Here is a 26,878-nt window from a genome sequence, read left to right as displayed (position 1 = left end):
GATATGCTCTGTGAGTTTGCAACTTTCACCGTCTTTCTTTGAAGCCTGGATGTGAGCCAGCACATCACAAGTATAGGTTTGAATAAATCAAACCAAATTCACACAAATATTTAGAAACAACTGTAAATTTTGTGTATTACATTTTTACAGACATATATTGTGCCCAGAAGACTAATCCTTTTTCACTTTTCACCAACGTTTAATCTTGTTCTCTCATGTGGATGAAAGTCGTATAACTTACTGAAATGTCTCAACTATTGGAAGGGTTGAAATCTGGTTTTATCCAATTTATCCAATCGCTCAGAAACTCAATACATGTAGGGATCTAGATTTGGCCAAGACGACCTGCTGAATTTCAAATCAAGCAGAATGAGGAAGAAAGGGGATTTAGGTGACTTTGAATGTGGCATGGTTGTTGGTATCAGACAGGTTGATCTGACTGTTACCTAAACTGCTGATTTGCTGGGATTTTCCCACACAACTAACTCTAGGGTTTACAGAGTGTGGTCAGATAAAAAGAAAAGTTCCAGTGAGCATCAGTTCTCTGGCTGAAAATAACTTGAAGAAGAAGCAGACTTGCCCGGTCTGATTCTGAATTTTTGTTGCGACAGATGGTACGGTCAGAATTTTGCAGAAAAATAAATGATAAAAACAAGACTGGCTTATGACATAATAACTTTTATAAGTCAGGTGAGGTAGCAGCCTCACCTCACCATAGTGGCCATGCAAGATGATCTACGCCCTTGGTAAGTTTTAAGGAAAAAAAAAAATGGTTTTGGTAAAAATAGATCCATCGGCAATGTGAAATCCCAGAAATAAAAATTTCTCACAATATCATATTTTTTTCCGCCCCGATTTGCAATGATACATCCCAAGAACTCCATGACTTGCTCACTTGCTATTAGCAGAACTGTACCATCATGGTACCATAATGAAGATCAACGTTACAAGTGTCTAACACCAACAAGTGGATACATGAGATAATTTTGGGCTTTACTTATGGGAACCTATAGCTCAGGTGTGAGTTAAAAACATCATATGCAGAGAAAAGTGGTTCAGCATTAATAAAGCTGAGCTTTAAATCATTTTCTTGCACTAAACTCTTTATAATTCAGTTGGATAAATAGTAATTTATTTTAACATGTAAACCTTTTGCTGGGTGTTAAGTGGAAACTGCTAACTGAGGCAGTAGTATGTAAGAAGAAAAGGTGAGGGGGAGCTGTTTAAATCCCTTGACAAAAGTTTGAACGGCTTCTTACACTTTAATATAATATATGCATACATGAATCTACTGCAGCAGCAGTGAAACCCTGCTTCACCTGAAAGAATCCTTCTTTCTCTTGACATCTGGCTGGTGCACATTTGTGCTCAGCTGAATTAATTTAGAATGAGAGTATATAAAAATAGCTCCAGATTCCAGAAATAGATGTTACCTACTTTGACGTGCGACAGGATTGTTCCACCAGTTCAATGAATGTTTCACAGGATTAAAAGCCCCGCCTGTCGTAGGAACTTAAATTTGATTCAGGAGGAACCTTGGCATTCACACAAAGGCACAAATTATTCACCTGAAATAAGCTGATAGCTCCCCTCCATCTTTAATCTTTAAGCAGTTGAAGCTGTGATAATATTTCTGATTAGAGCTATTTTATGGTTTAATCTGACTATCTAGATGACTAAAACATATACTGCAACATCCTCATACATGTGAGAGTGTCACTGAGGAAACTAAAGTGAGAATAAAAAACACACACATGTCAGTTGTTAGGATAACAGCTGTCTGTTGATCTCTGATGAACTGGATACTCTTGTGAGTGGATCTGTACCCAGCTAGGTTTTCCAATCTCAATAGGATATACAGAAAAGTAAATGATGAAGAGCATAAACATGATACTTATCTCAGTGTCTTTTGATGATGAAGCAGATGTTGAGTTGCTCTTTTCAAACCGCATTACTTGCGGGAAACCGTTTCAACAAAATGTCATAAGAAATTAAATGGCAACATTTACATGATATTTAGACATCAGTGATATGAGCTGAACTAAGCACAATGTGTTCAGGTTTTGTGTTTTGACATTTTAATCTTTTCCACTGATTGGCCTGATGACGATGTTGTTTTAAAGGTCAGTGTAATGAAAATCTGACACCACCATTGTAGCTTTGATGAAACCTGAATGACGCATTTAGTCTGTCTGGCATTTGAAACTTGTACCTCTGACATGACTGAAAGTAGCTGACCATACTGGTAACACACTGTAATCTTTCAAAGTGTTGCATCATTATCTGGACTTATTTTTTATTTTTCAGTCCTTTCTTTTTGCTTCACTCAGGAGGCTGGCAAAATCCACCCTGTTCCTGATTCCTCTGTTTGGGATGCACTACACTGTATTTGCCTTCTTGCCTGAGAACACTGGAGTAGCAGCCAGACTCTACATCGAGCTGGGACTGGGCTCCTTTCAGGTATAAAACTTCAGAATCACAGTTCACAAAGAATTGCTAAAAATAAATAACTCACATTTCTCAAGTTGAAATTCTTCCCAGCAGATTTATTTTCCTTGTCACATTAGAAGCACAGGTGTTACAAATCTGAATCATCATGGAATTGATATTTATACCTGTGCATGCACAATAATAACTAAAGCTCGTCGGCTGAAGGCCAGATGAACTTATGTGATGGTGAGGTGTCTGCCATCCATCCCTCAGTCTGTTCCAGCACCTGTCCCTCTAAAATTCACTGAATTCTCAACTCGATTATTATATTTTAGAGAAACCTGCGCACACTGATATCCTATTGTATCTTCCAATTTATCAAGATTATGCGCAAAGTTAAAACAGGAGGTAACAGAGGGATAAAGCTGATGAGTGATCCCATGTAGACATTCAGTTGTAGTTCATGGAGCTAGGTTAAGGAGAGAGGTGATATCAGTTAGCAGCAGTATGGGTTCATGCCAAGAAGTAACACTACAGAACTTGGAAAGAAAAGCATCTGGACTGAAGACGTTTCACCTCTCATCTAAGAAGCTTCTTCAGTTCAAAGAGCAACTGGTGGAGAGTCCCAGATTTTAAGCCCTACGGGAATGTCCCCAAGAGGGTCTGGCACTCTCGGAAGTTTCTCGGATGACAGCTGTATAGTCCAGACACTTTTCTCACCAAGCTCCTTAGACTGCAATGATCTGGATGACTGAGAACCTTCACAGACAACACTACAGATAAGATATTTGAGAGAGTTGATAGAGAAATATAGAGAAATATAGAGAAGGCCAGAAGGAGCTTCACTGTGTGTTCATGGATCTAGAGAAGTCATTGATTGTGTGCTTGGAGGAACTGTGGTATTGTATGAGTATATCACTGAGGTGCAGTAGGAGACAGAGACACAGATGAGTTCAAGGTGGGAGTAGGACTACATCAGGGATCAGCTCTGAGGACCTTCTTGTATGCAGTGGTGATGGACAAGTTAAAAAAGGAATGAAAGTCAGTAGATACAAGACACAATACAGGGTGCACAGCAGAAGTGAAGAGGAGAGTGCAGTCAGGGTGGAGTTGGTGGAGATGAGTGTTGGGATGATTGTGACAGAAGGATAGCAGCCAAAGTAAAAGGGAGGGTTTACAAAATGTTAATGAGACCTGCTGTGATGTTTGGTTGGGATATGGTGGCACTGACAAAAACACAGGAGCTGATCCTGAAAGTGGCAATGTTGAGGATGTTAAGATTTTCATTGGGAGTGACCAGGATGGACACGATTAGAAATGAGAATATCAGAAGGAGGGCTTGAGCGATAGAGACACAAGGTTGAGATGGTTTGGGCATATGTAGGAAGAGTACATTCATATGAATATGTGGCAGAAGAGGATACTAGGAATACTAGATACTAGGAGAAATGGAAGCAGATGATCTGTTATGGCGACCCCTAAGAGCGGCAGCCCTTGCTGGCTGAAATAATCACGGTCATAAATAACCACTCCATAATATTTGTGCATGTGTAAGACTATAACTATGTGGAATGTTGACATTTATGCAGCACAAAATGTATCCCATAAACATGACAAAATGAATTAACAAACAACAATAAATCAGCAACCGAATGACTTCTTCAAAGCCTGCAGCTTCATCCTGTTTTGCTTGTTTGTTCTCTGAAGTTATTGTGATGCTTTGTGCAATTAAGTGTTAGCAACACAAGTCACTGTTTTCCCTTAAGCGGACTGTACATGCAATCAGTTCTTACTCTTATGATTTTATCTTGAAACAGATGTCTTTTATGTTGCAGGGGTTTGTGGTGGCGCTTCTTTACTGTTTCATGAATGGAGAGGTAGGCAAATGGAGGGGAAGCTTGTGTAATAAAAAAAAGTCATACAAACATTTATCATAAATAGCTGCCCTGAGGTAAGAGCTATTCTTTGGAGTGAAAACCTCAAACACATTTTTTGGTATGGGTAAATGGCAGCATTGCAGAGACATTAACCATTTTGCTCAACAGGTGAACAAAAAGCCTAGGCATCTGTAACTTTCTGCAATTTCTATTTGTTTGCAGGTCCAAACAGAGCTGCGGAGGTGGCTGTGGAAGTGCCACAATCAAAGTCATCTCACACCAGCTAAGAGAAGCATCACTCAGATCACAATTCGGACTCATGGGGGGCTCGGGCTGCCTGCTTCTAGTGGCAACATCTCTTCTGTATGATTTCAGAGATCATTAATGAAGAAAATGTTTCACAAAGGAAAAGGAAGGGGAAAAATGAATCAGTCCTTGGAGCTGAACATGCTGATGACATTAATTCAACAACCCCTCTCTAAGAACAGGTTACCAGAATGAGCACAGGTGAGTGAGGAGGAAATGTATCAGGATGCATTATACTGATTTCAGAAGCAGTTGTGGCTGCAGTTTAAGGATGGTACAGCACACATTTCTCATTTGAAACACAGCGTGCTCTTTCTTGGACCGTCTCCGATGGTGGTTGATTTGTAGGGATGTCACGGTGCCACAGAGGAAAGAGGAAAACCTGGGGACAGAGCTGGCCCTGAGTTAATGACTGAGCAAAAATGTTGTGGAATCATATTTAGCATTTGCAGACACATGACGACAAACCTCAGATGTTAATTTGTCTGCCATTTTGAGTGTGTGAGCATGGTGACATTGCAGTAATAATGCTAATAATAATGCTAATAGTAATGCTAATAATGATACTAACAGCAATGTTAATAATAATAACAACAATGATTATTTTATTTAAAAAATGCAGTTACAAAATTCCTAGTTTGGATGAAACAGGATGTAATGTACAAGTCCAAACACAGGCAAATATCTTACAGTACATTCACTCCTGCATACACACATTAGAAGAACAAGAACCAAAAATAATGGGAAAAGACTAAGGAAATGTTATACTATAAAAAATTAGGTTTTAACTGTCATATAAGACAAACCACAGATTCAACTGACCTGACAGTATATGACAGGGTTACCTCCAGTAGAAACAGAACTGGACAGAAGGGGAGTATGGTGTCACAGTGAGGAAATGCGTGGAAAAGCAGTTGGTTCTGCAGCAGGAGGAGTGTAGAGAAGCTAAGTGCTTAGCTTGTGTAGTGATGACAGATGAGAACTCCATGGTTAGCTCATCCTTTTTCTCCAGTTCCTGCTTTACCTGGCGGAGGTCATCTTTTAACTGTGTGTATGCTGGCAGGCAGTGTCAAGACACTGTCATAATAGTGCTTAACAGCTGTTGAAGGTAGCAAGCACTTAGCAAGCAGGCTGAAAACAAAACAAGGAGCTAGGCTAACACTGACCCCACCTAATAAAGCCACCAAACCAGGTTTCAGGAAAGGTGTCAAGTTGCAGCGGTGACAGTAACACAGTAGCAAATTGATCAAAAGGAAATTACTAAATCCACCAAAACACAAAATTCAAGAAAAACTGGCCTAGAGGCCAGTCAATAACCAGGTAACTGGTAATTGCCAGGTAGCAATTACCAGTTAGAAGGAAAAAAGTTTATTTCCCAACGAGTTAAAAGTGTTTGCTGGAGGTTAAACAGGCCTATAGATAGGTCAGTAACCACCTAGCAACCCCCAGTTTCTAGGGAAAAATGTGTATTCCCCAACCTTGTGATTGCTTTCGCTGCTAGCATGCTGCTATGGTCATCATTTGAATGAAAGTGATTTGTCTACAGACGTTGTCTAGTTAACCCCTTTTTCCATTAATACCTACTCGGATTGACTCACCACGACTCGCCCACGTCTTGACTCGGATCGACTGGTTTTCCATTACAACTGAGTACCACCTAATGTGCATGGTCATTGTTATAGAAACGGGGCGGAGCGTTGATAAATACACGGTTAATGTATGAAATGAATGCTACAACAAAGGTGGACATCGAGGCAAGAATATACCTGCTGTTCAGTCTGTGGCTTTTTATCAGACTTGGGGACCATGGCATTGTTTTTTGTAGCCATTTCCCCTCGTTACCAGGTTTCAAAATAAGTGTTTTTGATTTTCGTGAATGGGATGCTATCATGACTCATTGAGCGATGCCCCTGACTAGCCAATTGGCGGCATGCAGTCTGACCACGTCACATTTTAGCAAAAGCTCGGTTCACTATGAACCCTGGCCAAGCAGGTACTATGTTAGTACCTGGTCCAGATACTATGAACTAAGAGAAGACCCTGAAAACCGTGGTGAACCATGGCAAGTCGATCCGAGTAGGTTCTAATGGAAAAGGGGCTTTTATCTCAAGTAAAAACTGTGAAAAAAAGTGGCGACTGTGTGTCTGCAAAGTATAAGTTGTGCCTTTTAAAAAATGTGGGCTGCAGTGCTGAAGCTCCTTGTTTAGACATAGAAATAGACTGTATTTATCCCACACTGGGGAAATTCATATTGTACAGCTGTACAATGGTCAGCAAGAGAAGTGAATTAGAGACGTATTAGAGAAAAAAAAATCTTTGCTTTCAATTACACCCAACAGCCTCCAGAAACCACTAATGACCAGTTGTCAAGTGATGGGTGTTTTTCATCATTATGGAAGACAACTTTTGAGCAATGGGCTCATGACATGAGAAACCTCAATAGAGACAGCTGTGGAAACACTGGATTTGGGAAATCGCTAACATATGTGAAGTAGTTCTGTGCAGCAAGCAGCAGGAGCAGTCTATGCTGGAAACTTTTGAAGGACCACTCTGGAGTTGTGCGTGCTTGCTCACTTAGCATTTCACTGACTGAAATATATATGTTATGTATATCTATATATAATTTTTTAAAGTACTGCGATCCAGAGAGTCCAGGACAAGCATTTTGCATTGCCATTAATTGGTACATCATGTTTTAACTTATTGGTTTGATGATGAGCCATTGGATTTGTGAATACTTATTTGCTGCTTTCCACATATTTATGGTGTTGTCAGATGTGATAAATCATGAGCATTTGATGTACTAGTTGCACTTAAAGAAATACCAAATTATTAAAAGAGTGCCTGGCATTTACATAATACAATGTCATAAAATGGTTGTGTTTAACAACACTGGGCTGGTTACCCACACTGACAATGGTCCAAAGTTACAGCACAATAAAACATAGCACCTCTTATTTGTGCATTCAAGTGCTCCTCAGGTGGTCCAATTTTTGGAGTTTGGAAGTCATTTTTCAGAGTTCTGTGTGTTCATGTGCTTTTACAACACTTCCTCACCCCAGGGTGTCAAATTATGCCTTTCTGTGAGATGTGCCTGGGGTTGCAGAGATGCACAAGATGTCTTTTCAGACTTTCTGTGTTGTTGTTCCGACCTCAGGGGACGTTCACGTGATTTTTCTAGTCAGTATATAAATTTTATAGTAGGTGTGCACACAAATACGTATTGAGAATTGTACAACCATTAAGCCTTTGCATTTGTAATTATGTAATTATTTTAAGCAGCAGTTTGTTAGATTTGCTCACCATAAAGACTGGGAACAGCTTGCTTAATTATATTTCCTAAAGTAATAGTTCATCCAGCATCTCTGAAGTTAAGTTTGGTTTAACTTCATATGCTGCATCTCAGCCCTGCACTTTTTAAGTCTTTATATTCAGCAAAGCTGCAGACACATTAGTGTACAAAAATATTTCACTATACAAGATCTTTAACACAAAGATAGTACCAGATTAACTACACACAATTGACATCAAACACTGTAACAGTGTACCCGTGCATGTAATGCACAGTAATAGATGAACATTTGTGGTTTTAAAAGGATTCAGTGTTTACTTTTTCCATCTAAGAATAGGATTTCCTTTCTATCAGAATTTTAACCAGGACCTAAGAAAAGCACATTTTCTCCTTTCCCCAAATACAATGTTGGACCTGAAGCCAAACCTCACCTTCCTCAGACCCTCTTTATTCCTCAGACCTAAAAATTATGCCTATAGGCCCTACTTGCTCGATTCATAATGAATGTAAAACACTTCCGGTTGTCGCAGCTGATATCTCAGTGATCCTACTGAGCCCATCTATCCCCCCTTCTATTGGCCTAATAAGTAGATACAACTTGTATAATAATATTTTATTTTATGTGTATATGAATTAGTATAATATATGTTATACAATATACACAAGAAGCTATACTCAATAAAATGGGATGAAACTTTTATCGAATAGAATAATTTATAAATCGTAGGAAATGTAAAATATAGAAAACTGTGAAATATAACATTAAGCTTTGGTGGTTCTCCTCATGACATGGTACTCCAATGAGGGTAACAGTTTAATGCTGCTGAGAGCAAACGTTTTATTTTTTGGCTTGAATAAACACAATTGCCCACAATAACTGGTAAGAAATATTTTCTGTGTCTTGGATTTGACTTTTGCTTGAACAAATTCTGCAGTCATAAACTGAAAGCCAACTTGTTTTAAATAAAATGTTTTTTTAGATAAATTATTTTATTTTAAACTCTTTTTTAAATTACTTTTAAATCCCGTATGGAGCAGAGGACCAAAACTGGTCTTGAACGCGTATGTCCAAAAACCCCTTAGAATAATAATAATAATTAACATTTATTAACAAGCACCCAGGATTATCTGTTAAATCTATCAAAGTCGTACAGTTAATGTTTTAGGATAGTTTTTCCAAAGTGGACCCCTCAGGTTACTTTAGCGCAGACACCAACAAAGATTGTTACTCACACTGGGTGCAATCCCCCGCAATAAAGTTATACGTGTAGTGCAAAAATCCTGTTCTTCTCCACAGTTGTGACTTTCACACCATGGGTGTGACTGTCATGGTGATTTTGGACTCTTAATGATTTCTTTGATCGGTTCTTTTTCCAGGATGGAGTGATTGTACAGCATGCATCTTTAATGACTTAAAAAAAACAAGAACAAGAAGCAAGAATTAGGCGCACAAGTTTTAAGCTATTTTGGATTTTCTCTAATATACACAGAGTCAAAAGTACATATTCAGGATCTAAAATGTCTTTTGACTTGATAAAGCAAAGACATATTAACTTCTCATCGGTAATCATAATTGACTACAACTGGTAGTTTCTCTTTTTCTTTGTTTGATTGACCGATACTCAGAACAATGGTAAAGTCCAAGGAACAATGAAGCTCTAAAAAGAAGAACGTTTGAGCCATTTTTAAACATCTGCAAATTCTGAGATCATCAGTTCAAACAACTGTACATAAGTACAAGTTATTTGTATGTGTCACCGCTTTGCCAAGATCTGATAAGGCATTCAGGAACAACCCAGGAACCACAAAAGCTCAAGCCTGGAAACTGCTGAAACACCAGCGTCACTGTTCACAGTGGGTCCAGTATTACATTGCCTTAGCCTGATTAGGCACTGATCAAGAAAGAAGCCCCTATTCCAAAATCGCTGCCTTCAAGCTTGGCTGAAATTTGCAGTTGCACATATAGACAAGCAACTTGTCTTCTGGGGAAAAAGTTTTACGGTCAGATGGGATAAAGATTGAGCTATTTGGCTCCTACAGCACGAGGTATGTTTGGAGGAGCATGGTGGTGGTGCTCTTGGACTGTTATGCTGTCAGTGATACTAGTACATTCAACAAAGTGTTTAGAATAATGGAGTGCTACCTCCATATTCTTCAACATCACCTGAGATCAACAGCCCGAAGCTTGGACGTAATTGGGTGTTCTAACAGGACAATCATCCTAAACTTGGATCTGGTTTTGGAATGAATATAGCAGGCTAACATTAAGCTTGTGGAATGACCTTTTTAAAAGCCTTGGCTTCGACCCTGTTGAAAATTTGTGGACTATACTTAAAGCCAAGTGATGCCAGGAAACCAACGAATTTAAATGAACTCTACCAATTCTGTATTTAATCAAATATTAGTGGCGATGTAGCTTATACGTGTACTTTTGACCTTGTGTGGATAATTCTTATTTTTTTAAAGTCATTAAAGATGGATACTGTGCAATCATTTCATCCTGGAAAAAGAACAATTCAAAGAAATTATTAAAAGCCCCAAATTGCCATGACATTCACACCCATGTGTATGTAAACTTCTTACACCGATAGTAAATGTAAGTAAATCTTCCATCTTTGAATAATGAATCACACTCTTTGCAAGTACAACAACTTACCACCGATAAGTTTATTTTGCAGTCAATTTTACACAACTGGAGACATGAATGTTGGACACCAGAACGCTTGTTACACATGGCACACTGTCACAGGTAGAACCTTTGATGAAAGTTCATAGATATTTTTTCTTCATTAAACTGAGAATTTACATATATTTAAATGCTTGTCATTACATACACATGCATACAGATTACAGTCTCCAACTTTCAAACACAGATGCACACACACACACACGCACACACACACACACACACTGAAAACTGGTACATAAAGAAATGTACAAAATCACAGCCACAAACACTGCAGGTCTTAGTCAAGAGGTCCACCTGTGTGCCAAAAGTATGCATACATGATAAAGAAAAGACATCATTTGTACACTATGGCAAATTTATAGCAGGCAACATTTAAGAGCAGCTGAGCGACAACGGTACATTCAATTCATTGGCAATCAAGACTTAACACACAATCAAAACATCATAAAATCGGCTCAACAAGCACAACCGCCAAAGTAACAGCATCTTAGCACAGAGATATGCCACATAGAATAACTACAGTCAAAATATTTTTTTAATCAGTTTTAGAAACACTCATTTACTTTTTTTTTTTTTTTGCAGAAAGTTAAATGAGATTGATGCTAAAAATGCTGGCAAAAAGACAAGATATTAGCTTGCTGTCCAGGTAGCTTATTTAGCTAAGGGGAGGGGGGGTTTCTCTTCTAGTAAAAAAAGTCACTTCCAGGTAGTAGAAATCTACTAGGTATGGGAAACAGCCTTTTAGGTTTATTCATAAATTATATATATTGTATTTTTGGTATGGGTATAAAATAGGGAGTTAAATGAGGATCAGAGGCTAGCTGTTTCCCTAATCACTGGATATAGCTTCTTTTTCTAGCATACAGATATAAGCGTGTTATCACGCTATTATATATCTCTATATATAATATTAAAAAAAATTATCAGGGTTTCTCTTTGATACATTCGTTTGTTATAATAATTCTAAAATAAATGCAAGAAGAGGTTTATGAAAAGCAGTGTGGTCTCTTTTAGCCAAAATTTAGCTAAAAGCTACAATGCTCAGTTTTCCTCTAGCTAGTGCTAAGAATCAAAACAAATTCTCCAGATTTCCTCTAATCTCACAGTATGGTTAAAAACTGACACAGTTCACAGTTCACTAAAGTGAAGGGGAGGAATTTGAGATATGGCATGACAGAAAAACACATATCTCTACATTGAAAAAACAAAACAATGTTAATTTAAGTTTTATTATGGACATCAAAATGTTGGGCTTGTCACAAAAACAGATGTAGAAAAAGAATAAAAATATGGCATATAAGCATCTCTACCCCCTATCCTACATTTCTAAACATGAGCAAAACAGTGCCTGTCAAAACTGTCCACTCTCCTTAACATTTTACTGCCACCCTGTGGTAGACAAATACACAGCACGGAAATGAGCAAGGAGTCATTTTTACTCTTCTTTTTTTCACATACAGTAACAGCTTTGAGACATGGTCGTTTACATCTGAGCTGTTTAACACTCAGAGTGACGGCTGGTGATAGAAACACTTAAGCAGCAGCAGAGTGTTTGTGTTTAAAGTCACACTCTCTTACACACTTTGTGTTTTGTCTGTTGCATTTGTTCCACCTCTAAAAATCTATTTGAATAAAATCATGTCCCCTGTCTGTTGTCCTCACTCTACTGTCCACAAGCTGCAAAGATGATGCATTTGATATAATGTTACTTTTCAGAGGTTGCATCTGCTTCTTGTGTTTTTTGTCTTTCTCTAGAGTGAGAGACTTTGCTATGCATCTCCCACTCTCACTTCTTCTGACACTACATTTATGGCACTTAGACCAAGAACACCACATCACTCAAAATAATGAAATCATACATTAGAACCACAACTATGTTTTATGCACAAAAAAGCATGTATACTGTACATATAGTCACTTTACATGGCACCATTTCATGGAAAATAAATATACATCCTTATCTGTAAAGTATCATCAATTCATTGTTCAAAGATACTACATTCTTAGAATCCAACTATGATGGTACATAAAATAAATATGGTGAAAAAACTATTTTTGTTTACATCATTTCACATTTTATTCTATTAAATAATTTTCCCACTTGTACAATTATTGTTTCTCAGTCTGTTTTTTGCACAAACAAAACAGAAAAATGAGCAAAAATCAGCGATTGTCAAGAGCTGTCACATTAAAGCCTTTAATGTTGACTGTTACACCACTTGTTTTTTTGTTTTGTTTTGAAGCCATTTATCTTTCACATTGCTGCTAAAATGAGTGTTGTAGATACATCATGGCTGTAAACCAAGAGATAAATAAAATAAATAAAAATTATGGAAAACTACACAGCAGGACTCTTTTTACACTGTGTGTAAGTTAATAAACTGACAATGATGAGAAATTCACTAATAAAGTTTTGAGACACACAATGGAAAAAGCATATTTTCTTCAATCTACACTGAAATCCACCACTCTGTACATTCTTTGAAATGACTCGCTGCACCTTTAGATTACCTGTAAAAATGTAAAAATGATAGCTATTTGTGACCGACTAGGCACTTTGGAATATGAGCGTAGGATGGTTAAAATTAGAGTAGGAACAATTTATTATGGCACAATGGTCTCAAGCTTGGAGGAAAGAGATCAAGAGACAATGAAATCTGTTATGTTCAAGAGCATGTTGACAGTGGGAATCTTTCCCCTACAATAAAACGATGTACATTTAAACTCATGGCACTATGAAGAGCTTTGGGTGAAAGCATCCACTATATGGCACGTGTACTGTTTATGTTCACAGTTTGCAAAAAAAATCTGTCTGAAAAGGGAAAAGGGGACTCGAGCTCCACTAGTAGAGCAGCTAAAGGCTCTAGTTGGTTCAGATAGTAGACCAGTGGTTCCCAACCTTTCTGATCTGTAACCGCTTAAAACAAAACTAAGTCAACTCACAACCCATCATCACACTCTGTGAGGACAGGCTGCTTATTTTAAGCATCAAGATGAGGAACTAGAAGGAAAAACAAACCAATATTAATGTCCACATTATGGCTAACATCTCACAGTCCCTCTAATTCAATCTAATCTTGGGATTCCCAAGGTTGGGAAACACTGTTCGTTCACATCTCTTTTATATATACTGTATGTGTTTTTATTTTTCATTTCATACAAAAAATAGTCCAGACTAGAGTGGGCAGGATCTTCTGGGTCCTCTGGATATGGGATGTAGTCTACAGATCTGGGCTCCAGTTCCTTTTATTTGAAAAGGTCATAACAATACTGCGTTATCCTAAATAAAGAAATTCTGATCTAGACACTAAAAGTCACTATTTACACAATCCATGAGTTGTTTTTTTTTCTTTATATATAAGTTATATTTTGACATACTCTGTACTTACGGCTGAAAGTAGAAAATGTTTAAATTCAAGACAAAACATTTAAACAATGAGCATTTTTTACAAGCAAGGCGAACGTTTGGTTGATAATTAACTTTGGGCTGTAATGAAATCCAGTCAGGCAACCAGTTTGGCACTTTGAAGCACATTTACTTTACACCAACAGCCAAATATGACCCCATACTTTATGTCAAGCTATTTATTTCTTAAAATGTATTATTATTATTATTTTAATAGTGTCTCTTGTGGCACCATCTCCTATCTGAATGTAAATAAAACAATAAAAGGGGGAAATATTATATAAAGAGAGTTTAAATCAATAAAATGTAATTTAAGTTGTGCAAAAATATTCATTTTAAGTCATTAATCATATAAATTGCAACCTAAAGTAGTCTAAGGTAGTGAGATAAATTAAATATATTACTTCAATATTAAATGATAAAGACATAAAATCTCCAGTAAATGTTTTCAGAAAGATTAATTTTCTAAAGGTGAATTAACTACATGCAAGAGGTTTGAGGGGCCACTTTGGTCTGCTCTGGTTGGTCTGATGTAGGTAAGTGGAACGGCACCTTGAAGTTGATTCTAGCAAATCAGATGCTCAGGTCGGGAGGCTGATGTTGGCATTCTCCGCCAGCGGGCTCGACATGCGTATCTGCGAGCTGCTCTTGCTGAGGATCGACAGTTGAGTCCCGCCGTTCACTCCACTGCTGGCCAACGAAGGATGCCTCTGCTGCTTCAGGTCCACAGCAAAGTACCGGTTCACCGTCCAGCTGCGCCATTTCCTCTTGATCTCCGATTGCACCTTCAGGGAGAAACTTCACAAGGTCATTTTTAATGTACTTTAAGCTGTACCAGCTCCACGAAAAGGTACAGTAAAGGTGAGGTTTTTAGAAAGAAGAGTTTCCTAATGTGATCTAGAGCGTTCGAAAGACATGCACGCATGCCAACTTTTTGGGATTTGGGACTGTAATATAACATGGCTTTTATAATAGATAATAATTCCAACGTTTTATGTATCAGGACATAGTATTAAAAAAAATCTGGTTCTTAGCAGGTATTAAAATTAAGTAAATATGAATAATGGAGAAGTTGTGTATGAAAAACTATCTATACCTTTTCCCCTTCCTGAGGAATTAACAGGGTAAGTAGAAGTGAGGTACTGATAATTGAATGACCTTAATTATCTGATAACCAGCAAGTGTGAGCACCTCTATAAAAAGACTTATTTTGACTTTTCAGGTTCTTGTGTTTTCCAGAGACAGACATTGGCAACCAACTTAAATAAGCAATTGTTGCTGCTGCTCAATCTGGAAAGAGTTATAAGGTCAACAAACTCAAGTCCATCATTCTACAGTGAGAAAAAATATTCAAAAGTGGAAAACAACCAAGACAATATCCCAATGTCTGACCATGCAGTGCTCAGAGAAACTGCAAAAACCCCAAGACCCAGCATATCTCTCTTTATGGATCTCAGCATGTTAAATGTTAAAGATCATGACAGTACTATCAGAAAATTATAATAAATATGGCCTGTTTCAAAGAGTTGTGAAGAGGAAGCCTCAGTTTAGTTTTTGCAAAACTGCATCTGAACAAACCAAAAGACATCTGGAACAAAGTGGAGTGTGTGTTCTTGATCATCTGTATTCAAATAATTTTCGAACCTGGTAAGGACAATATTTTTTTTATTATGTCCTGATATATAAAACGTTAGAACTGAAAGACTTTTTAAGATTCTAATTTAAAATTACTTTATTTTTTAAATTATAGCTGATCTGGGGAAAATATGGAAAAAGGTCATCAGTTCTCAGAAGGCACACTTTTTTCAACACTGGCCAGCAACTAATGCTTTACATAAATATAAAATAACTCATTAGATTTTTAATATTTCTTACACTATATGATTAAACAGACAGATTGCTTCTGCATCACTTGCAGATGCTTCATGGGAGAAGTTATACTATCTGTCCTCATATTTGCTTACAACTAATGTATATTACAACTAATTGTATATTATACAAAATTTATTAAATGGTGATAAAATTTATATTAAGTTATATTAATTTGGGTAGGATTATAAGCACAGAGATTCATCCTGAAATTGCAAGCACAAGAACTATTATAAAAAATACTATGAAGAAGTGAGCGTGTATATGAATAAATAAGGGGGAAGCTTACCTCTCCATTGAGGAAACAGTAGAGGACAGCCACCACAAAACCCTGAGGAGGAGGATGGAGAGAAAATTGAAAGAGAAATGAGAGAAAATTTGCTCGAGATTCAGTTTAATCTAACTGTGGTAATATATACATTTAATATAATCAAGCAACACTTATGACAGCTGTGCTATATATGTATAGCACTGATGTTATAAGCACTGTAAGAGAAAAGAAAGAGGAAAACTGACTTCTGCTTTTGCTGTGCACAACGTACAGGTCTCTTCAGTATTTGGGATGTTAAATGTATATCAAAGTACATTATTTGGAAAAATTGGCCACCAGCAGTTAGTTTTACCTACAACTAATGGTTATATTTACATCTACCATTTTGTAAGTGACCAGGCTGATAAGACATATCTGCCACAGATACCTGTCTCTGTCAGTTTACTGCCAGCTAAGGTGACCAAGGCCTAACAAAATGCATGACAAAAAGCCATAATTTTTAAAAAAGAAAATGAACAAAACCATTATAAGGTTTGGCATTTTATCTTTCTCATCAAATAAATACTATACGCATAAAATAAATGTTCAACTGTTCCTGAGAAGGAGCACTTCCTGGATTCAAACTGCTTCTGTTTAAGGTGTTCTTTGAAAAGGATAAACATACGCTAAATCCTCAAAGAACTCCAAGGCACTTTCTTTTCCAATAAAATTTACAATGCCTTCTCAAGTCACCCTTTGATGACTTTGCACAAAATAAATCAAATGCAAATGAAGGTAAAGGGTTAACCTGCACTAGGAAGATGATGACAGCCGTGCCTGCTTTTCGTTAGAAAAAGGACAGACTTAGAAAAGCCTATCATGAACTCTCAACTTTAGAAAAATAGAGCCAGTGAAATTGTCGACCATTGTATCTACATGTAGCTTTACTTTAACAAAAACAATTGTCTATAAATGTGTTCCTCAGTGTGCTGTCAAAAATGTAAAAACACAAAAGAAATTGACTACCTAGCATGTTAGCTGATCACCCCCTAATGGCATCTTATTGGATGAAACAAACAAAATAATTTAAGTGAGTCACTGAAGATATTTTAGTCTTTTTTTCATCATTACTGATGCTGATCTTTCACTGATAAACACATTTCCTCCTGGCATCGGAGACAATATAGAATAATTGTTTCCATCTATTTTATCCTTTTATAAATCCAGTTTAATTGCTGCAGGGCTCATTTTAACGGCATTGTGTTTAACTGCATGTAGCTTTATAGCATTAATTTGTTATTCTTACTGCTTAATGTGCTGCCCAATATTACTTTCACAGTTTCACAACTGCTTCCAGTAAAAAGGCTTTATGGGGTATGTACTTAGCTCCTCTTCACTTTTCATAGCTGTTGATAATGACTGCAGAAGATAACTTTTGGATATTACTAAAACTCTCCTTAAGATTCTGCTGTATCTTCTATATTCAAATGATTTATTGTCCCATTACGTTCACTCATTCATCATCTGGGATCTCTTCTTTAAGTAAAACTGGATGATGAAGGAGCTGCAGGAGCGTACCTGGAAGGATCCAAGGCCCAGCTCGAACACAAGCCTCTCCCTCTTACTGACATCTTCAGGTGAGAAGGCGAACACGGTGTAGTGAATACCAAAGAGAGGGATGAGCAGGAGGGTGGAGCGTGCCAGACGCCTGAACAAACAACAACAAATAGTTTAATGAGATTGAGTGAGACACAAATCAAAGTTGTTTTAATGTAGATTTACTGGAGCTGGTCAGGTGACGCTAGAGATGCATTGCTGATGTAATGCTGTGCCACATTTCACTACTATACTGTTTCTTAAATGTTTCATTAAGCTGCAAATTTATATATTGATATATTAAAAATATATTAAAATTTATATATTAATATAATAATATATTAATCCTCAGCTTTGTATAAAAAAAGAGGATTTAATAAATACTTAAAGTGTTCGAGGTAAAGGCTGGTGGTATTCTGTATTTTTCTTAATGTCAACAAACCCACTGAAAAGACCAAAACCAACAACAAACTGCTTTGTTGTAGTCTAAAGCCCCTCATTTCTAGCCAGTATATATAAAAAAAGATCAATGATGTTCTCCTGTTTTTAGATGAACTTTTTTTTTAACAAGCACTACAGTTTATTTTCAGTTTCACATACACGGTCATGCATAAATAAATATTCTAAATCACCTAAAAATTGTACTGCTTAGCCCAGTTTTAGCGACTAAAAATCAGCATAGCCCAGCTGTTTAAGCTCTATAATATTAGGTCAGAAGTAGTTGACTGGATTTGTTGACAGTCAGAAAAATAAAATAGCACCACACATCCATTCTTAACTTTACGATTGAGGTTTATTTTAATGTATCAGTTCTTTTTAGGTCAAGACACCGGCAAGAACGCACTCAACTGCCGCTGTGTTTGATACTTTATGGCAGTCACATAAAGCTGTGTCATTACACTGTGGCGTGTATGATGGAACACTGGCTGACGCACAATATCAACGGCACAATACAGACAAACACTTGGTGGACACAACTGTGCAAAACAGTGGTTTCTACAGTGCGGTCCAGTGTCGCCAGGGGTCCTTATGAAATAGTTTCACAACTAGAGTTTGACTCGTTTTCTTGCTGAGAGTTACAGGAGAAGGTCACCTGTTTATCTGTCCACTTAGTGTGACGCTAGCTTAGCACCTAAAGTGGGAATAGAGAAAGTGCACACTGTAAAAAGAAATCTCTAAAAATATATGTGATGTTTTGAAATGCAGAAATTTTCTACATACTGTTTTTTCTTAATATAAACTTACACTATTAAAAAAATATTATTATTTTTAACAGTGCAAGTTCAGGTAACAAACACTTATTTAGATATTTCTGAATCCTCACAGCTTAATATTTAACACATTGTCTATATTTACCTGAATCTAAACTTTTTTTTTTGGCAGTTTATGGATTAAAAGTGTATAGTGAGGTTATACTGTTTACTCTTGCTTAGCTAATAAAAAGGTGTTGGTCATCCAACTCTGAGCAAGAAAACAAGTAAACAATATCCCAAAATGTCAAATTCTTTTAAATGTTTTATCATAATGGAAGGAGATATGCAACTAATAGTAACTATAATAATAAAAAACAGCACCAGAAATATAAATCTAAACAAACAGAAATTAACCGTAAATGAGTCCTTTCATAACTTATTGATTAGAACATTTTCAAAAGCATGAGCACTGATTAGATTTGTTCTGTTTTGTGAGTGAGGTAATGCATTGACAATTAAAAACCCCTAAAACTTTAAGAGCCCCTGGTGTAAGATACAAACACACACACACACACACACACACACACACACACACACACACACACACACACACACACACACACACACATAGACACACACATGCAGTGAACAGAAGACAGAAACTGACACACACACACGGACGCACGCACGTACGCACGCACGCACGCACACACACACACACACACACACACACACACACACACACACACACACACACACTTACAGTGTGATGGTGGATAACTCTGACATCCTGCACGAATGCTGAACAGCCTGTGTGGGCTCACTGAAGCATTTCTGAGCACAGCTGCTACACAGCACAAAGACAACACACAATACAACAAAGACAATGTCTTTAGGGACACAGACGCACAGTGTCACGCGCACACACATCTCCACACTCGGTCATGCACACTCAGGTCTAAGCTGCAGAAGACAAAAGTATTATCTGCTGGGCCTCCAAAGATACTATCCGATGGGAGGGGAGCAGGAGTGATGTCTGGATACAGTACAACTCCATAATGAGGTTCAAACTTCCTGACACTGGGTTCTACAAATGAATCTGAAATTTTAAAAAAAATAATCTAGGCAGACATGTCAGAGGTTATCACAGAGTATTACAAAAAATGGCTGGATTGACATGTTTGTGACACTCACAAGAGAGAAAATAACCCTTGTGCAACATATGCATTTAATATGTTAGCATCTATAAAAATATCACCCAGCTTTTAATATACAGATGGTACCTTCTGTAGGGTCAGTTGGTTGTAGGTTTTGGTCTTTTTGGTCTTTTGATGCTGGTTTTGGGATTTTTTGACAAGATGAAAAAAAGTAATAGTGCCAGCCTTAACTTAAAATTCTGAATCCTAGCTCTGTGAGTAGCAGGGTTGCAAGATCTAGAAAACTGCAGCAATCAAATTTATTAAAGCATAAATTCTTCATCCAAATTTTGACATTTTTGAACTCACGTTTAACCCCACCGATTGTAACTTACAGGTAAATGCTCGATTCATTTCCTCCGATATCAGGCGACTGCAGCTTCTGGACCAGGATCACGATTATTCCAATGAAGAGGACGAAATTGATCTGACATGAAACAGAAAATATTTTCACTGCGGTCAGTTGAACATTAGGTCTTTCCCTTCTCTGCTTGGTTTTCTTCCTGAGGAAGTAGCAAGCAGAGGTTGCTGGTTGCCTTTAAAACTGGTCTACTCAATCACACGCTTGTCTATAAAAAATTATTTTCCCTTTTGTTTCACACCACATTAGGATAGATAGGATTTAAACTGGGGCCACTGTAAGAAAGCCTTTGACATTTAGCTTTTGCATTTGCAGGTGAGCAAGTTAATAAAAGGAAAACTGAATGAGCAACCAGTAAGTGTCATACCATTATAGATGCCACCACAGGTCCTTTGATCACCCACCAGAGGGCAGTGTTCTCATTCGTATCCCAGCATCTGGAGGCCAACAGTACATTTCAGTAATCATACACCATGCTTCAGACATTAGGTAATGCACAACCTCATAGTTTGCCAAACAATGAGCCAGGTTTCAATTATAATACACCAAATACTCAAATTAGTGAGGAGGATTTAAAATGAAAGGAAAAACTCTCAATAACTGAGAATGAAAAACTGAGTTACAAACTTAGCTTAATACTATCAGATGGTTTTTTGTTTTCTTACACTTGTATTACATCACATATTGTGCTCAAAAATGATGAAAAAGGATGCAATAACCGAGCACTCAACAGAGGCTTAACGTACCCAACAAAGGGAGAAATTTCATAATGGCAAATATTATCAGTATTGTCATCAGTATTTTGCTAATAAGAATGGCTAAAACTTCTCATGTAAACATCACCAAACCTCTGTCAATATCAGTTACACTGATTACATTAATTATATTGTAAATTTCTTAATGAAAATATATTATTAAAAAATGATTTTAATAAAACTAAAAGAGGTTTTCTGGCCTGTGTGGCTAATAATATGACACCTGTGTTTATATAACAGTCCTGACGGTTCTTTGTGATCGTTAATAAGCAACTAGTTTCACATGGAAAAAGACTTACAGGTGCCAGTGTTCACACATAAAAGAGGCTCCTGCTTAAAGGGCACCAAAAGCAAAAAAAGATAAAAATCATTGTAAAAGTAACCAATATTATAATCTATTGTAACATTATCTGATATTATCAAACAATGTATCTAATAATGTGTAATTATCTAATATAATATAAGAAGACCAGTATTAATGGATACTGAGTTTTACTCCATGGCTCTCGAGCCCTGTTTGAAATGTATTCATAATAAATCAAATATTGGCTGATTCTGAAATCTAGAGCATAACTAATAGTTACTACAAAATCCAATAAATATTGTGAAATAATAATGTATAATCTCTGCTTCTAAATTACAGTGGAAAAGGACTGTAAAGCAGCAGAAAGATTATATGCACTTAGTTTCAGTGACTAAAGGTGGGGAAGAGGAGTCCAGACATACCCAGTGTCATGAAAATGGAGCCTCAGAACAGCCCAAACAGTCACACAAATTGTGGGAGTTCCTGTAATCATGAAAAAACAGAAATAAAAAAAACAGAAAAAGTAAAACAGAAATAAAATGCACAATGTTAATGTGACTGCCATAGTTGCTACTAGTCAAATCTCGTCTTTAGACATAAACACAGGAATCAAAAGGAATCATCCGATTTCAAAAGGCTATATTTTTAAAGTAATGAACAAATTTAAAATACATGTATATAAAGTTAAGGCACTCAACGTTTTTCCCTCCAGATGCACGGCTTATCTCAAAGCCAAGTCCAAGTCAAATATGTTTTTGCAAACATGTCTGAACAGCCACCGCTGTTGTTACATTACATACCTGCAACCGCGTGAAACTCACGACTCTTCTCTGTCTAACAATATATGTTTTGATAGTTTTGATAGAACAGCCGTGGAATTAAAGCACTTTGAAATTGGATGATTCTTTCTGATATACCCTGTATCAAAGGCTACAATCACAATCAGATTTGCGTATTTCCCTACTTCAGCTTTGTTTCGCCAATATTTAAAACATTTAATGGCAAATTTCACTAATCTCGCAAAGGCAAACAAACAGCTATAAAAAAGTTTAAACAAGACCTCAAGCAACTGAGAAAGAAAACACCACTTGCTTTAAAAAAAATCTTTTATCAAAACTATACAGTGCAGAAGATATAATAGATAATAAACAAAATTTTAAATGGTAAACAGCACAAAATTTAAAATTCACAATCTGATTAGTAACTCAGCAATGGTCCCCTTTTGCCTAATTAATGTCTTTAATTCTTCACGGGATAAAATTAACAAGGTACTGGAAACGTTCCTCACAGAGACTTTGGTCCATATTGACATGACAGCATAACATTCTCATTCCACCGCATCCCAAAGGTGATCTGTTGGACTGAGAATTGATGACTTTGAGTACAGTGAACTCTTTGTCATGTTCGAAAAACCAGTTTGAATTGATGGAAGAGGCCATCAGAAGATGGCACAGTGGTCATAAAGTGACTGACGTGGTTAGCAGTTTAAACAATGCTCAATTGGTACTAAGGAGCCCCAAAATGTCCTCCCCAGCATAACACCACCAGTAGTGTCAACCGTTGATACAAGGCAGAAAGATCCAAGCTTTCATTTTGTTTACACCAAATTCTGATTCATCCAAATGTAGCAGCAGAAATTGAGACTCATCAAAATGTGAGTTGTTGCTTCCTGTATTTAGCTGACAGGAGAGGTACCCAGTTTGGTCTCTGCTGCTGTAGCCCATCTGCTTCAGGGTTTGATTCAGAGATTCTCTTCTGCATATTAGATTTATAACAACTGCTATTTGTTGTCTTCCCATCAGCTCAAAGCAGATTGGCAAATTTTCTCTGACCTCTGGCATCAACACGGCTTTTCTTTAGCTCAGTGGATATTTTCTTGTCTTTTTTCAAAAACATTCTCTGTGAACCATCTAGAGCAGCGGTCCCCAACCCCCGGGCCTCGGACCGGTACCGGTCCGTGAGTCGTTTGGTACCGGGCCGCAAGAGTTCAGGCTCAGGTGTGAAATGTATGGTTTTCAGGGTTTTTGTCGGTTTTCAGCGTTATTTTGTTATCTTTTTGTTCGTTAACTCGGTTTTCACGTGTGTTATGAATAAATCTTTTTTTCTGTACCGGTACTAGTTTTATTTTGTTGTATTTATCCGCGACACATTAAAGGCCGGTCCGTGAAAATATTGTTGGGTATAAACCGGTCTGTGGCACAAAAAAGGTTGGGGACCGCTGATCTAGAGGTGGAGTATAGGAAAATCCCAACAAATGAGCTAGATAGATATTAAATATTTGCACTAACAAGCTGTTAAACAGGAATATATAGTAAAAGGAATATAATAGTAATAAAATGGCCAGTCATGTAAATTAGTCACCACTTTATGGCAATAATGATAATCAAGCAAAAATGTCTACTTACCCCACCCAACAATGGTATACCAGTAGAAGTAGCGTCTCTCGGGAAAGAAAGTCTCCACCAGCAGAGTGAAGAGATACAGACCTTCAATGAACAGCCAGAAATAGTTGGACATGACACAGTAATGGAAGAAAACCATCACTGCTTTACATGCCACCTGCATATGAAGACACGTTAGGAGATAAGTTGTGATTACCTATCTGTATGAAACAATTATTATCTTAGAAGATTCTGTACCAATATTAATCTAAACAAGAAAAATAATCTTCAAAATTTCAGTGAAGTTAATTATGATAATCTTGTTTCTTCTTCTCTAAACAGAAAAGTTGTGTTTAAATGGTCAATGGTTATTTATTCAAAAGCAATAGACCCCAAATGTCAGAGTGACATTATCCATGTAAACAACAAGGCGACAGCGCACCGCACAGGACGGTAATAACCCTAAATATTTAGCACGACCCGATGAGCTAATATGCAAATGATCTCCCCCAGCACCTACATGCCAGGCGAAGTGTCATGTGATGACACTGTGTTAATGACTAAAGTCCATATACACTGTGGGGTCAACCAATTACAGGACTGATCTGATTCTCTGTACTGCCATGACAATGACCTGTGATCACCATGGCAACAGTGGTAAAGTGTTTGATTTCAGAAAAAAAAAGAAACGGGAAAAAAAGGGCAAAGTAGCCATTGATATGTTAATAAGACTCTAGCAGAAGATTTCCACTGGTCTTGCTAAAGCCATTAGCGCATCTAATTAGGTTTATTTATCATGGCTGCTTAACAATAGTGAACAATGTATTCTTATCAGACAAAGGCTAAGAGCTTGTTCTGCATTTGTAATCAGGGAGTATTAGTCATCTAATAGCATGTTTGCTTTTTGTAAAATTTGCATCTGATTGAAGTTCTTTCAAAGGTGAACGGCAAACAGGAAACGCTGGAGGAGACGTATTTCTCAGGCGTTCTCGAGCTCTCGCTGTATCTCAAACAAAACAAGCCTGGCCATATTTTTTTATGCCCATTTTCTTTATAACCTGATTGGCTGGATTTTGGCGGTACACCCGATAAACCAGGACATGTATTTTACTGACTCTAGTGTCCACTTATTTTGTCAGAGCAGGGACTGTTTAGAATATTAAAGGCTTCAGCTTAAAACAATTGGCTTTAAATTAAAATTAATGATCTAATTAACCTTGGAAACTGAAAACTACCAATTTTCCATTAATCACTAAAACAGCAGTCACAATTGCTTCCTCTGGAAGTGATTAACACCATCAGCAGCAGGTGAAGTTTGTATTATGATGCCGACATAGTATATATGTATATATATATATATATATATATGTGTGTGTATATATATATATATATATATATATATATATATATATATATATATATATATATATATATATATATGTATATATCTATATATATATATATATATATATGGTTGTTGTTACTGACTGTGTCCACGAAGCAATGGTCGCTGTCTTCCTGAGCGTACAACACGCCGTCCTTGATGAAGACTGAGATGGCTCTCAAAATGAAGGACACAAACAGATTCATGTGAATAAAGTTCCTGGTGCAGTGGAGCTTCCTGGAGAGATGAGAAAGGACATATACACATCTTTATCTTGTCTTTACATCTGTGCTCTGTTTAACCCTTCCAGCTCCGCGATGATTTAGAAATTACCACATGAAACCTTGTGGAATTCAATCTGAAAGCCTGTTCTTGCAACTTTAACTAAAAATCCCTGAATGTGCCGTGTTTGCAAACTTAAAAATGCTGACGAGCTTTGCTCTAATAACAGATAAGGGCTGGTCCCTGAACAGGGACCTCTAAGATAGAAACATGTTAAAGCTGCAACTGGATATTATTGGTGTCTTTGAACCTTAAGATTTATGGTGGGGTGGCCTTAAAACAACCACTGCCACACCCATCTGGTGGTGCATTAGGGAGGTTTAGGTCTGACAGTTTCCCACACACACACTGGGCATTTGTGTAGCAATAAGAAAGTAAAGAGAATTTTGCATTTTCCTCTTAAGCTTAAGGTTTTACTTTATGAATAACTAAACACAATCCAATAAATGCCTTTCAGAATAAACTGTCTATAAAATGCGCATCATTACCCTTCCATGATTCCAAGCTTTTAGTCAGTGAGTAAAAACAGGGTGAATTTTAAAGACTCTGTCATTAAGCCCGTCATTGAAACTAAAGGTATAGAGCCAGAACCTAAAGAATCTAAAGATATTTATTTTCAATGAATATACATAAATATAATGATTTATATAATGATCAAAGCTTCTAGTAATAACTGATCAAAGTACAATATTCTTCTCCTGTTGGACTAATGATATAGATTTTTGCTTGAATGTTTGAAACAACAAACACACAAAAAAGCTACTTTTGAATAAACTTTGTCACAAACTCAAGTTTGTTATTTAAATAGTTAAAAAAATTGTGAACATATTTTTCCTATCAATGATTGATTTTCTAGTCCATCAAAGTTCCAACCTTTACCTAAAGTAATGGGATCTGAGCAATGACAGAAATAGTGAGGTCACAAATACAATGAAGTGAAATGAGGTTCCTGTGTAGGGTAGCTAGGCCTGAACCTGTCGCATACATGGACAGCTGTGGAGACATCATAGTGACATAATCAGCTCTGTTATACTTCTTTGAAGTCTGCTTGAAATTCACTGCCTAGGGTGCATAGTTGGTGCATTGTAATGTAAAGTCTCCACGGATGAGTCCTAAGAAACCTGGCAGAGACAAGAACATCTGCAATCATCTGCAACATCTGTCACCAGGACCCAAGTGGACTCCAAAATGCTTTTAGCAAAGTCTTAGAGATAAGTGAGGAGCTCGGACATCTGAAGGGAGCTCAGAGCAGAACTGCTGCTTTTCTGTGTTTGAAAGGAGCCAGCTGAAGCGGTCGGGGCATCTGG

General features: G+C 37.1%; 2 protein-coding genes across 8 annotated transcripts in view; one reads left to right on the top strand and one right to left on the bottom strand.

The window, feature by feature from the left end:
* Nucleotides 1-5,950, top strand: part of ghrhra (growth hormone releasing hormone receptor a) — a 43,089-nt gene extending 37,139 nt beyond the window's left edge. For both annotated transcript variants that reach the window (XM_026150539.1, XM_026150538.1), the window contains 3 exons: nt 2,331-2,460; nt 4,266-4,307; nt 4,530-5,950. In XM_026150539.1, the coding sequence (XP_026006324.1) occupies nt 2,331-2,460; nt 4,266-4,307; nt 4,530-4,676 (319 nt within the window). In that variant the 3' untranslated portion in view covers nt 4,677-5,950. The remainder of the gene's footprint in view (nt 1-2,330; nt 2,461-4,265; nt 4,308-4,529) is intronic.
* Nucleotides 5,951-10,774: 4,824 nt separating this feature from the next.
* The window catches only part of LOC113010475 (pituitary adenylate cyclase-activating polypeptide type I receptor-like), a 33,473-nt gene continuing 17,369 nt past the window's right edge, over nt 10,775-26,878 (bottom strand). For 3 of the 6 annotated variants that reach the window (XM_026149540.1, XM_026149539.1, XM_026149541.1), the window contains exons 7-15: nt 25,394-25,526; nt 23,930-24,083; nt 21,947-22,007; nt 20,833-20,902; nt 20,440-20,531; nt 19,672-19,755; nt 17,698-17,827; nt 16,159-16,200; nt 10,775-14,798 (exon numbers count right to left, since the gene is read on the bottom strand). In XM_026149540.1, coding sequence (XP_026005325.1) covers nt 14,574-14,798; nt 16,159-16,200; nt 17,698-17,827; nt 19,672-19,755; nt 20,440-20,531; nt 20,833-20,902; nt 21,947-22,007; nt 23,930-24,083; nt 25,394-25,526 — 991 coding nt within the window. In that variant the 3' untranslated portion in view covers nt 10,775-14,573. The remainder of the gene's footprint in view (nt 14,799-16,158; nt 16,201-17,697; nt 17,828-19,671; nt 19,756-20,439; nt 20,532-20,832; nt 20,903-21,946; nt 22,008-23,929; nt 24,084-25,393; nt 25,527-26,878) is intronic. The other 3 variants (XM_026149542.1, XM_026149544.1, XM_026149545.1) reach the window with 3 other exon arrangements.

Source organism: Astatotilapia calliptera, chromosome 18 (genome assembly GCF_900246225.1).
Source record: "Astatotilapia calliptera chromosome 18, fAstCal1.2, whole genome shotgun sequence".
Lineage (NCBI taxonomy): Eukaryota > Metazoa > Chordata > Actinopteri > Cichliformes > Cichlidae > Astatotilapia > Astatotilapia calliptera.
The sequence above is the reverse complement of the archived record's forward strand: the minus strand, read 5'-3'. Positions and strand labels throughout refer to the sequence as shown.